At 40.2% G+C, this 14406-nt stretch overlaps 1 protein-coding gene across 1 annotated transcript in view; it reads right to left on the bottom strand.

Annotated features, from left to right (window-relative positions):
• The window catches only part of Pappa (pappalysin 1), a 228720-nt gene that overhangs the window by 57781 nt on the left and 156533 nt on the right, over nucleotides 1-14406 (bottom strand). Inside the window, exons 11-13 of the mRNA XM_031377655.1 lie at nucleotides 5553-5666; nucleotides 4478-4613; nucleotides 2145-2358 (exon numbers count right to left, since the gene is read on the bottom strand). Coding sequence (XP_031233515.1) covers nucleotides 2145-2358; nucleotides 4478-4613; nucleotides 5553-5666 — 464 coding nt within the window. The remainder of the gene's footprint in view (nucleotides 1-2144; nucleotides 2359-4477; nucleotides 4614-5552; nucleotides 5667-14406) is intronic.

The following is a 14406-nucleotide window of genomic DNA, read 5'->3' as shown; positions in this document are numbered from 1 at the left end:
CTGTTTTTGTCAATGCCTCTGAAGCTCCCCAGGAACAGCTGCTGTCCTTTCCCCTCTGGGACATTCAGAAGGATTCTGCAGCTTTGCAACCTCAGCCCTCTGTGCAGCCTGGTCCAAATGCAGGGCCCAGTAAGCCAAAGCCTTCCTGGATGCTTCTGCATCCCTTAACCCAAAAAAGGTGAATGCTCACACATGACACATCCTGAAGATGCCTCTTCACCCATTCATGTCCTTGATGCATTGGGCAGGGTTTGTCCCTCTTACTGCCTACTCCTCATGGACTAACTGGCTGTTTCTCTGAGTCATACTGTCCCAAACCAGTTGTGAGGATGAAATAAGGTAATGCACTTATCATAAGTTTAACAGAAGTTTGTTCCTTTCTCTCTTATCTTACTTTTCCTAGAGCTTACAATTGCAGGCTGTGAAACCTGGAAGGAGCTACAGAAAATATACTATTCATCAACATCTCTTAAAGAGAAATGGAGCCTCAGAGAAATGGGGGTGACTACAATCCACAGTCAAATGAAACAGACAGGATGATGTTTTGTCCCAGATCTGTGTTTCTCTACCACTAAAGAATTGCATAGTCATATTATCAACTGACTTGTTTCAAAGCTTAAACACTGTTTGCTCAGCACACAGGAATCATTACTTAAGAGCTCTGAGAAGTCAGTGCTGGCTTTGTTCAGCTTGTGGACAGTACAGAGAAGTGGCTGAAGATGGGAACACATTGTGGAAAAGATCCGATGGATTTGCATTTTCCATCGACATTGTTTTCCTGGGTCCAGAGAATTAACTTATTTTTATAGAGGCTGGAGAGCTGGGGATAAAGAAGTGCTGTTAGGATGAAATATGACAATGAGGGATATTTAAGGAGCTCTTCCATCGCAGTGATTGCGACACACTTTGCACAACAGAAGCTGGAGACTGTGGGTGCAAAACAATGTGGATTTTGCAACCACCTTTTGTGTCCTCTGTGGGAGCAGGGGCATGGGAAAGGTTAGTGTCCTCCTCCCATCAACAGTTCTCTTCCCTTTCTCTGCCCCCAGGTGTACAGGGCAGGGCTGAATGGCAGTGTAGAGGGCTTCACTCTATAGAGGCCACCAACGTTCCCTCTGGATCTTATTCAACAAACATGAAAGACACTTAGCAACACTGGACCATGTCCCTTTACAGGGCCCCATAATCCTAGATGGCGACAATAAGTTTGAATATGTTCTTTGCCCTAGACCATCTCTGAGGCTTCTTCCACTTCTGACTTTTAAGAGCACTAGACAGATTTCTGTACACAGAGGCACCACCATTGTGGTTGGAAGGTGACTGTTATTTCCAGTCCTCACTGATACATGAACTTTCACAGTAACTATCTTGCAAGGTCATTTTCACCTACAGTGTAGTTCTTGAGCATCGCAATTAACCCTGTGGGTAGATGTCATCACCTACATCTTCCTAAATAAGAAACGGAGACTCTGAAAAGCAAAGTGACTCATACAAGGACATGCATCTGAGAACCAATAATGTGGAGATTCAACCCCAAGATAAACATATTCCCCAAACTCATTCTTTCAAATAAATGCTGTCCTTTCATGGCAGCAGCTGAGCAGCATTAACAGATACCAGATCAAAGGCACTAATAGATGCAAACTCCTGTACCACTGTGGAAACATCAGGGTCTAGACCTGCAGAAGATATGGGAGTTTCACTCATTAAAATATACAATGAACTGGGGAATGAAGCAAGTGGTAGTCACATCATCTACAACTGAGCAGGTTCATGTCACCTACTATATCTCCACCATCAAAATAGCATACTGAGAGCCAAGAGTTGATACACCTGCTCTCTCTTTGTTCAGATGGTGATGTTGTAGCCTAGTGCAGAAAATTGCTAGTTGTAGTTCACTTTGTATCCTATCATCAACTCAGTAGCTACAGGGCAGATAAAAGGAGAGTTTCTTTCTACTTTCTAGTAGTTCACTCCAACATTCAAAGACTTTTGGTCCTCTCAATCTTGAAGGACAAACTGATTAGAAGTCAGAGAATGGAGCCTGGAGAAACAGGTAGAATCTAACAGCAGCAGCAAGGGGTATTCAGACTCTCTGTCTCCACTTACTGCAAATGATCCAGGAGGAGGCCCTGGTCGCTTACCTCTGCTCAGCAGGGCTGTAGGTCTCTCCTCTCTGGCAGCTGCTCAGGGTGACAGGGTCAAAGTTGTCGAAGGAGCGGAGGGCCACCCCCGAGATGGCAACCAGGGGCGAACTGAAGCTCACATGTACCGCCTGGCTGTGGTAGAAGGGCTGGCTGAGGTCATGGACCACAGGGATAATCAGGGGATTGTTCCTGCAGCTCAAGACATGGAGGCCTGTCAGGGGAGACAGAGGGCCGAGGGGCCAGGCTCATTACTCAAGGCCAGTCACGCCCTCCCCAACGGGCTCTTCCCGAAGCCCCGAGACCCTTTCATGTCACTCCACAAAAGCACCATTGGGCGGCCAGTGAGGATTTTGAGTTTGATTGAAAGTTTCTTTGTCTGCCTTTTTTCTTGCTTCCAAATCTTTCCAATCCCCCTGCCTCCCTGGCCCCTAAGCTTTCCTTCACCTAATGCCCACAGTCTCTCCCTCCCCCAAAACGGCCACCCTCAGCCAAGCATCTATGGCTCTCACTCCCTCCCACGTTGCTTCGGGACTTGAAGGTTTGAACCTTCGGTGTTCATGCTGCTTGCCTGGGCTCTCATAAAGATGGGAGAAATAATGTATAAGAGCAAGCCCTTCCCAGAGTCAAAAGCTCTCTCTGTTATGGCTTATCAGTAGGTCTGTGTGCAACCCTGGGTGGGAAGGACCTCTGCCCAACCTTCAAGGATGGAAACCGAGGTGCACAGACAAGCACAACATGGTTGTAGCACTAAATACAAGTAGAACCCAAATTTGTGTCAGACGAGTCTTTCACGTTTTATTGTTCCTTTCTCGGTTTTAGGAAGGAAGGGATGGTAGCGCAGAGAAAAGGCACATAGATTCCACGGAGTAAGGAGTAGATTCGGCAGGTGGGATGGAGTTAAGAGATCAAAAGCAGGCTTCAGTGTTTAGCTACGTGCTGGTGATGGAATTCTAACAAGTTCTTAAACTTTCATTTCTACATTGTAAAAGTAATGTGGTCTTAACCATGTGCTGACAGATGGGAGAGTTCTCGTTGTGGGAGAAGGAAGTCCTGGGCTCATCAGGTGTCCTTTTTTATACTTTATACTCTCAGGGACACTAAACCTCTGCTCAGTAGTCTGGAGACAGAGAACAGGATGATCCGATGGGGAGAGACAGAGAGCCGTGGAAGCCTTAGATAACAACAATGGGATCCAAGGAGCTTTTTGGCGAGCCTGACATTTCCACTGTCTGCTCCTCACCCTTTGCAGTGCCAGGATAACTATGAAAATATTTGCTTGTAAGTTCGGGAAACTTCCCAGGAATCCAGAGAAGTCCTAAGGAACTTTTTTTTCTCTTTCTTCGAGATACATTTTCCCTTTGCCTTTAAAACCACTAAATAAACAAACATGTAAACACAACAAAGTTCTTCTTGCTTCTTTGGCTTCCATTTGACCCTGAACTGACCCTTTTTCTGCTTGCTTCCGCAGAGTTTTGAAATGGGTTCTTCTACACAATGATGTGCACACAGCTTTGAAGTGCCAGGCCTCACCCAGAATTCCAAACACTTGCACTAAATGCCCCAAAGTTCTCCAGGGTAGATGGCTATAACAGTGTGTAACAATATTCGTAATGAGAATAAAACATGGTTAGTTTTATACTAGGAATGGTCACAGAAGTGACAGGGAATGTCCCACCTAAAGACATGTTATATCTCTCAATGTGATCCAAGAATACCAGGCTTTGAGCAGGGTGCTTTGATATCAATAAAATTGTTCACATTTTCAAAGTGAGTTAACAATAAATATGGGATTCAAATTTACTCTTCAAACCCCAAAGCTAATTGAAAGTTTTCTAATATCTGTTTCTACATGTATATTTCCTGGAAAATATGCTGAATACACAACCATTACTGAGATTTTCAGTGACATCTGGTAGAAAGTGATATGATTCTAAAACCTGGCTTCTGTCAGTCCTGGTTTGCTTTGTGTCATATGGTCTCCCAGTGCCTTGCAATGGGTTTCAGATGATGACATATGGCAGGGAAATGGGCTTTATCAGTCTCCTTCCCAGAGTCCTTTGAGAATTCTGTGGATACCTAAGTTTAAAGGTGTGTAACAAAGCAAGCCAATGAAATTCAATTGCCGCTGAATCCTTATCTTCATATTTGCCAAATTTGTGTTTCTCTGGATATACCAAGAACTGTTGATTAAGGTAACCAAAACTCTAAATAAAAAAGAGGCAAGAGAAAGGATGGGGAAGAAGATCTTTCTTAAAAGGGGCTTGGGGGAAGCAACTATATATGGAAAGAGGGCCCCCAAGGGTGAACAAAGCCCAGTATAGCATGCTTGCCTAGATCGTGGCTTTGATCTTTGGTATCAAGCAACTGCACACTGATGGTCTCTTGCTTTTGGTCCCCATAGTATGTCCCATCAGTTACCAGGTGAATAATAACAGCTGCAGCAACCATTGGCTGAGAGAAATAAGTCTGAAATAGAGAAGACATGAGATAGTCATTCATTTACTCAGCCACATGGTAGAAAAACAATCCCATTAGAGTGGAGCAAAGAGGAATCTTGCTTTGTTTCAACCTGTTCTTTCACTGGGAAAAGAGGAGACAGAGGATCCCAGTGGGAAGCCCAGGCCAGAAACCTTGATCCAGATTCAGCTCTGCTCCTACATTTTTTGTCTGATGCTGGTAGATGCCTGGAACATTCTGAACCTAACTGAGTTTCTTCATTTTAAAATAGTTGATTAAAGAAAATGGCTCATAGGGTCACTGTGAAGTTCTGTTAAGATAAAGGGAATAGAGTGTCTAGCACAAAGATGGTACATAGTGAAATTACACATGGACACCAAACACATTACAGGTTTATTACCCATCACTTATCCCCACGATTCTGTCTACAAGGACCTAACATGATAAAACCAAATAAGGCATGGTCCTGGAAATTCAGTGAACCACGGGGCTTAAAGTATGTCAGTGATCCATAAATAAAAGCAAACACAATTCACATTCTGTAGTCAAGAAGATGAAGCCACACAAAGATGTGAAAGATGTCATGTGAGGTTGCTGTCCAGCAAGTGACCAAGCATATACTGAGCTACAAAGAGTCAAATGTTCACTTCATTCTGTGGGTCAGTATAGACTCCATGGAGGAAAAGAATATTTTTTAATTAATGGTTTGTATAATAAATAATAGTAAGATCTCAAATTCTTCGCAATGTAAGCACTGAATGGGGCATTCTGTGAAAAATTCTGGGGTTTGGCTATAGGAAACATCCCATGAATAAATTTCTGTTTCCTGTCTTTACAAACTGACAATCTTGAAGTGTTGGAAAGAGCATGTCAAGAAAAGTCATCACAGTGGTTAGTACTTCCTTGAGGCAAGAACTATACACCATGCCTCTCAAGATCGGGACTTACCTGGAGCCAGAACGTGGTCTGAGGCATCTGGTAGTATGGGTAATTAATGGTGCAAGGATACCAAGCATACTGGGAAATGCCTTCACTGAGATCTATCACCTTGGTTCGACACACCTGGCAAAAGATGGAGGAAAAGGGTGCTGAGAATTCAGTTAAAGTTAATGAACCTTTACCATCCATGTGCTTGGTTGGTAGTGGAAGAGAAAGCAGGAGTGAACAGATTGAATCTGCTCCAGAAACTCACACTCTATTGTTGAAATAATTTCCAATGCTGGCAAAGAAAGGATACACGACATACTTCAGTGGCAAAGTGACAGGGACATTCTCGTGGGAACAAATCCTGAAGCAGTTGACTTTGAATCTGGTCATGGAAGGCATTTAGGCAGAAAAAAATAGAAGGGAAGGCTCAAAAGAAAACAGACGGAGTCCTGAGTTGTTGTAAATTACCTAGCAATCAGAAAGATCAAGGAAAGCTGCAAAAAGGAAATCTATGAGATTGCTTTTACTGAATCCTCAAAGCCATGTGGAGTATTGTGACTCTGAAAATTGTGCTCCAAGATCCAGAGTGACAGGAAAACATTGAGAGTGTGAACTCTGGTTTCTGTGCTATCAAGAAAAATTTGTTTCACAGAACCCTTCCTCTCCTCCCTCCTTCCTCTTCCTCCTCCCTTCCCTACACCGCTCTTTCTTTTAATGATGCAAATACTAAAGTGTTACAATTATCAAGAAGAATGTATACATGGGCAGATTTTTTTAAAAAAAAAATTAAGTAGAGTTTCTTACACATCCAACTGTCATCCATATCGAGTCATCTGATCCATTCAAATGCTATATAATGAAAAATCTAGTTATCAAGCACTAGGGAACAAATGCACATCAAACTAAGGTGGACAGCAGACATGCCATGCGAATATCAATCCTGTAGAATCCCTCACATGTGTGCAACTGTAAACTGACCAATGTTTAGTGTGGGGAAAGGGGAGAACAATGGAGCTGTTGAGATTGGCCAGATGTTTAGCCAAAGATTATCCTGAATTAACACTTTTCCTCTGATCTGAAATGTGACTCCTCTCACAAAACTTCCATGTGCACTTGGACTGGCTCTTTTACACCTCCAGGTCATGCTCTAATTATTTGAGAAGTAAAGTTAACCTAGAAAGTTCAGAATATCTTAACAGCTGTGAGAATTAACAGCAAGATAATCTAGTGTCAATCAGACTAAACCCCACATACATAATAAACAATTAAAACAAAGAGGAAAATGAATAGTTCTTAATAACCAAATATGTCCAGTCCTTTAATATATGTACCTTTATGCATATACATGTCTGGTACCACAAAACTGAAGATAGTCTTTGTGTTCATCTCCTGGGGACATGGTACAAAAGTTGGAAATATTCATATGGTTGAATTACACAGAGCAATAGAACATTAAAATGAATTAACTAGATTTATGTGAGTCCAGACCAATCAAAATGAAAGATTAGTGGTGAATTAGATGACACCAGCATGGATCAATGGCAACAATCAGTGAAAAGGAGAAATGACACATGAATGTCTAAGCTTATTGTAACATATTTGTTAAAACTACACATTAAAAGCTCTGTACATGGCCAGAGGTTAGTACAGATTATACATATCAAGAGAAAGCATGAACTGAATTCTACAATGGCAGCTGCAATGGTATCAGGGAAGTGGAGAAAAAGGTGTGGAGTCTTACCTGTAGTGGGTTATTTTACAAATGAAGAGAGAAACAAGCAAGACAAGATTCACACAAGTATCAAGTCAAGCAGTGCTCACCCCTGTTATGCGATGCCTATACCTGGCAAACATCACTGCTTCAGTTTATAGTATTTCATTCAGATTATGGATTCAAAGAAAAATGAAACTCCCTAGGCCATGCTTAGAAGTATGTACTTGTAATCATAGCTCATTAGAAAGCTGAAGTAGAATCAATTGAGGCAAAAGGCTGAAAGCCAGCATTGTGTTACATAGAATAGGTGTTTTTTTTTTCAAACTCAATGACTACAATCTCCAAAATATTAGATTATAAAGTCATGGAAAATAGATGTAAAACTATCAGTATAAACTTCCCTTAACAATGTGCTCTAGTACAGTGGTTCCAGAGAACTGGACTAAGTCAGGTTCTTCTGATAAAATCTAACCCTTCTTTACCTGAGCATCATCAAAGCTTCCTTTAAATATGCTAAGAATCCCACCTATACAAATGTTCAATTTTAAGTGTCCCTCACTCCATCATGTTTTTGGATAGTTGTAGCTTCTAGAGGCTCTCAGAGAATGTCAAGTCGTTGGTTGATTGCTCATCTCTAAAGAAGACATGTATTCCACATAACCCCTAAGGCTCAGGGAACACTCAGAAAGGGTGGCAGAAAAAAAAATGTGATTTCCCCCAAGACACAGAGAATAACTGCAAACTACCATCTTCAATTATGAAGTCTCAGCAGCTTTGAATACCTGCACTGACGTACACATGACTAGGTTTGTCAACAGTTCATTATGGATGGAAGAGGAGCTATTGGTCCGTACTGCTCTTTTATAACATATTAGTTAGTCACTGGTAAGTTCTGAGAGAAGGATGGTTCTTGAATACTTACTGGTGAAACCATCAGGTACCAATGGATAGTTCAAATGCTTCATAGATGTAGTCATACAGTCAGCCCTGATTAAATTCAGGACCACAAAACCAAAGACATAGATATAAGAAAAGAATATATGAAAGGAGGAAGGAGAGAGATAAGAGAGTCAGGATTAAGAGTAATCAGAATATATTATATAAATGTATAAACATCCAGGAACAAAATAAAGGAAAAAATTTAAGAAGACATTGTCAAATCTCTGTTCCACTTACAGAAATGATACAATAAATAATGTTCAGACAAAACACATCTTGCACTATAACTGACAGTGGCAAGCACTGAATGCTTCTATTTTTCAATGAAAATCATGGGGTAAGTTCATATTTGAGGTTGTAAAGAAAACGTAGAAAGCCATGTGCACACTATACGCAGTTTCCCTTCATGTACTATCCTCATCAATTCATTCTGGAAATCCCAGAGGAAGATAAACCACTTACACAACATTAACAAGCATCAAGTATCACCCAGAAAGTTAAGTAACAGACTTTAGACTAAGTAGACCTTCTTCTAGTGAATGTTGGCTCAAAAACAACAGAAAGAAATTAGAAATAGGTCATGCCTCTATGGACTTCACTGGATCTTGTGTTTAAATGTTGGATTAGCCCTAGACACAAAGGTGTCTCCACATGATTCTCAACACCTTGTGGTTGACCTGGGTGTCAATTTAAAAACTCTCTTATCTATCTTCTACTATCTTATAATATTTCATTTAAGAAAATGACTTGATTGTTTTATAAATATCAAAAAGTATTAAAACCATCAATTGCACTGGGCAGTGGTGGCACACGCCTTATCCCAGCACTTGGGAGGCAGAGACAGGCGAATTTCTGAATTCGAGGCCAGCCTGGCCTACAGAGTGAGTTCCAAGACAGCCAGGGCTGTACAGAGAGACCCTGTCTTGAAAAACCAAAAAAAAAAAAACAAAACAAAACAAAACAAAAACAATAACAAAAAAAAAAACAAAAAAACAATTGCCAAACTTCCTCAATTGGTCTGAGAACCAGTGAGACCTGGAAATACTATTTGTTTCTTAAATATCACAGAGGATATTTTTTAGAAAGTACAAAGGTGCCAAGAATCACCTATCCCATTGTCCATTGTCCAGAATTAGATACAGATGCTGAGGATAAAACATAGCCACTTTCACAGTCTAGTAGACATTTTTCAGCTTATTTATTTTTCTCAAAACAACTGGGACTAGGCTTAGGCAGAGCAGCCAGTAATCTGTGCCGTGACTTAGAACAGTGTTAGACTTTGCATAAACTATCTATGGCATTTAAAGACCTGGCCAGCAATTCGACATGTATCGTTTGGAATGCACCCTCCTTGCATTCTTAGCTGCCTGTCTCCCCACAGAGTGTGGTGGAGCATAACTCTGAGCTCAGAGCTGGGGGTCTTATCTCTGCATCTAAAGCATCCGTGCCCAGAGAACTGGCCAACGTGAACAAAACCTTCTTATTACTTAAATATGATTTCCTCTTATCTCTTCAACTTTATCAGAACTAGACAGGTTCTTAGGGGAACATGGTGTTGTTATTTTGTTCTCTTGTTTTCCTATTTAGTTGTGTGTTACTTTCAGACTGGCTGTAATCCCAATCAGGACAGTCAAACCAAATCAGAAAGGAACAAACAAAGCCAGTTGAATTTTGCGCAAAGCTCTCAGTTGATCTTGAAATCATTTATGTTCCTGGGAAATGAAGAGAAAGGGAGTCACAAATTCTTAAGGGCCCCCTGCTTTTATGGGCATTGCACAAATTTACCTGTTCAGCTGCCTAAACTGAAGATGCAGAGATACAGGCATGTTGGGCTCACCTGTATTGAACAACAGAGAGCACTGTAGAAACACAAGGTTGAACACTGATGTTATGGGAATGTTTTCTTTTTATCAAGGCACTTTTTTTTTTTTTTTTTTTTTTTTTTGCTCCTTCCAAAAAAAGCAAGTCCAACTACACAAAGACTTACTGAATAATAAAGACTTTAGTGAATAAATTGTTGGGGTACACATATCCACATCTTCATGGACTCTTAAATTCTCTCTACCACCACTCTAGGCATCTCTGTTTCACTCATTGACATCATCCCTCCACTTTCTCCAGTGTGACTGGCTCTATGTATTTTCCAATCTTTCTCAGTATCCCTTGCCCAACCCAGTTTTTACATCTCTGACATCCAATGAAGAGTCATTCTGTTCTTCCTCTGACATTCTTATTTACAGAGCAAACTTTAATGATTGTGGTTGTCACTGGCGATCTCATTGTGGAGATGTCAGCTAGCTGACCATAGTAATACTTGATTCCTGTCACTAGTATGAAGAAGATCTGTTGTCTTATTTTCCATCTTTCACTATGTTGTGAAAGATAGTAAGGGTGTTCTAGACATCTTGGTAGCATCTAGGCTTTATGTTTTCAGAGAGAGATAAAGTAGCACTTCTTTGGAGTTCAATTGTTTTGTAGTTCCCATTCCTATGTTCATTGAAGCATTATTTCTAATGGATGAAATGTTATAACAGCCTACATGCCTATCAATGGATGTATAAAAATTGTGGTATATACATCTAATAGGAGTGTTATTCACCTTTTAAGAAGAAAAAAACCCTGCCACATTCAACAAAAGTGAACCATGAGGACATAATACTTGGTGAAACAAACCTGGTTCAATAGTGGGGTGACTATTATAGGGGGAACCACTTCATGATTGAATTAGATTCCTATTACACAGGAGGGAATTCATGCCTGTTACTATACTTGTCAAGAGCCAGAGGATGGAGAGACCTCCTATGGTCTATAGGCCACAGGAGAAAATCTACTACTGTTATTTTGCTAAGTTGAAAATGCTATCAAATTGCCTTATAAATATTAATGTTTATACTACTAGAGTAGTAATATTCTCAGTCTTCATCAGGGAAGCTTCTTTTTTGCAGTGGGAAGTAGTTGATGCAGAGACTCACAACTTCTCAACATGCAGAGAATAAACAAATATTGGATGTTCTGACCTGAACTGGACTCTTAAGCATCCCCTCTGAGGTTCAGAGCACATCATAGAAGCATGAGTGCACAGCTGACTTTTGAATATGACACAACCACTGGATTTATAAACTTACTGCAATTCTGGTTAACTTCACAATTCCTCATGATAGATACTGGACCTTCCATTGCTACCATATGTGGAGGAAAGGCTCATGGGACCCTATCCCTCACTAAGGCATTGTGGAAAATTAATGGATGGTAGAAAAAGTGTCATTTTCTTTTGTGGATCACTCTTCCACTGACACTCATGCAAGTAATCTTCATTACATTCAGATAGAAGCAAAAGAAAATATATAAAATATATAAAATAAGAGAGGACTTGATTGTTCAGTGAAACAGTAGGGAAATAAAAGAGAAATTCAGGTGAAATGACCAAACATCAATATGTATGTGTATGAAACTTTCAAACAATAAAATAATTTAAAAATTACAAATAAATTAATAAGTTCATCACAGACAAATAATTACCACAGACTCCACACATATGAGGTGCATAAACTAGATTCAAAGATGCAATGGTAGGAGCTATGGGTTCAGGAGGAAAGGAACAATTAGTGCCTTATATGAGGGTTTGTAGTTCAGTTAAGATAAGAATTAAAGGTATGTTGCTTAGTAACATACCTGTAGTTAACAATATCATACTGTGCATTATAGATTGTCAAGAAACATGATCATCTGGTGGGCTCCTAATATGATACAATTGATATTGAAAAAAGAAACCAAGTATGACTAAAAATTGTATTAATGAATGCATAAATATGGTACTAAAGAAAATTTAAGTAGAGATTTTTATAGTTTGGGTACTAGACACACAGCAAATGTGATTTGGTTAGCAAGCATACTCACTTTGGTCATTTCAGTGTTGGAGGAGGATACAGAATTTTGTTCTTCCTAATATCATAGAATGAAAATTCACTTCCACATTTAGATTTCTGGAAGGCTTCTACTCTCAGGAGTAAAATGGCTGTCTGTTCATGTTTTCTCCCTTCTGGCTGTTTGTTTTTTTCCAGTGCTGAGAATCGAACCCATGATCTTTCAAGCATCCTACCCATGAGCTGTTTGCCTAGTACTGGGCTTTTTTATTTGTAATTTTCTAATTAGGCTTAGAAGAGTTACCTACAGAGAAAATTCTCTTTCCAGAAAGCAAGATATGGGGGACATGCAGGTGGTAGGAGACAAAGTTGTCCTGAAAATGCAAACTTCCATCTTCTATCTTAAGTGCATGGTCCTCCCTAGTTTTCTGAGTCCTCTTGATTCTGCTGTTGGTGTAAAGAAAAATCTTTGGGAAGACTTTAGCTTTTTTCCCTAAAACAGCATGACAGACACAGCGGACAGGAATGCTGAGGCTCTCGCCGCCCCCTGCTATAGGAAGCTCAACACAGGTCAGCTGCCCTCTTTTTCTTATAGTACTTGATGGAGCCACGAGGCAAGTGCCTACTACTCATGGCCTTTTAGAGACTCTACTCTTTAGCATAAATGTTGCACTCTTCATCACATGTGTTTATTTAGCCAATAGGCATCCTGCACCACATCTGGCTGGACTACTATGAAATAGATAGTTCTCTGAAGCAGGCAGTTTCTTCATCTTTAGCATATAGTGGTTTCACTGAATGACTGCTAAGGGCACTAGAGGCTTACAGATGTCCACAGTAATCCTTTCCACCCAGAGTCCCATTTATTCTTCATGAGGCTAGAATCCTTATCCAATATTCTATCATGAAACTGAGGCACTGAGGCTATGAACGATGCCTTTAAGACCACATGCTCACTGAGATCTTGGGAGCTGGGATGCATACACTGATTCCTCTGATTTTATACTCTGTAGTTTAATAGAAAAATAACACAACTGTTGCTTGAGTGTGGCACAAACATCAGCTTCCCTTAATGGAAAAAAGGGCATGGCTGAACACTATTTTTTTCCCTCAGTCACTCTAGATTCACACACATACACATCTATTTCAAATATAAAAACTAATCACATCACCTTCTACTTATGAGCTCCTCCATACTTTCTCGTCAGTTGAAGACTCATTTTTTTCCAAAACTCATGGGCTCCCTGCATGCTGCCTGTGGTCAGACTCACCTCAGCCTCTGCTTTGTTTGTTTCACGTAATACTACACAGACTTTAAAACCAGCCACAGATAACGAGCCTCTTCTGAGAGCTCACCCAACAGCGAGAATTAATTGCTATCTCTTCTGTGTCCATATAGCTCTTTGAACATAGCTTAGTTATTAGCGTTTGTCCAATGAGATTATAGTTACTCAGAGCCCAGTCTTATCCTATAAAGTCTGAAGATTTCTAAGTTAAGAATGATATTTTATTTTATAGTCCCATAAATCCCAGTTTATTCCCTAATATCTAGGAAATAATAGATGTGGAAGATGATAGATAGTCTAGAAGGCCTCAGCAACAATAGTGACATACACAGACACCTGTCCCAAGTCTGGAATGTTTTCAAAGACTCTTTATAAATCTGAGCATAATGCTGCATTATTGTAATCCCATCATTCAAACAGCTGAGGCCTGAGGCTTGTAAACTCAATGGTAGCCTGGGTTACTAGTGAGTTTGACATTATCTTAGAGGAAACAAAAAAGAAACCAAACCAATCCAAACAAACAAAACCCTTTATTTATGCTGAATCATATGAGGTGGAGGTAGAGACTGGGATTTGTACCCACTTTATATCCAAGAAAACTGAAATCCTACATTTTGCCTAAGGTCACAACTAGTTTTTGGTAAAATCAGGACTCAAATCCAGGCTAAGACCATAGATGCTGCTCTGCAAAGGACTTGAATATACCTAGCACTTTTTGAGGTTATATTGAGAGAATGGATATATCTATGTCAGATGAAGCCTAACATAGAACAGAGATGGAGTCACATAGAGTATGTGTTCAGAATTTCTCCTACCTATTCCTGGTACTCAGGAAATAGAAACTGCCTCAACAGACCAAAGCAGGTCTTTGCAGGTCTCTTCTGTAGTACTATGAGCAACACAATGAGCCTGCATTAAAAAGGAAGACCTCTCCTCCCAGATTAGACTCAACTGCTTATTTTCTGACCCTCACCCTTCCCACTTTCGTAAAGACTGAGATGAATTTATTTCCTAAGGGCTTTGACCAGCTGCCCGCTTTAGATTACCAACCACTTCCAAGTGAATGTCATAGA

Source organism: Mastomys coucha, unplaced genomic scaffold, assembly GCF_008632895.1.
Source record: "Mastomys coucha isolate ucsf_1 unplaced genomic scaffold, UCSF_Mcou_1 pScaffold18, whole genome shotgun sequence".
Classification (NCBI taxonomy): domain Eukaryota; kingdom Metazoa; phylum Chordata; class Mammalia; order Rodentia; family Muridae; genus Mastomys; species Mastomys coucha.
This window is presented reverse-complemented; position numbering and strand designations above follow the sequence as displayed.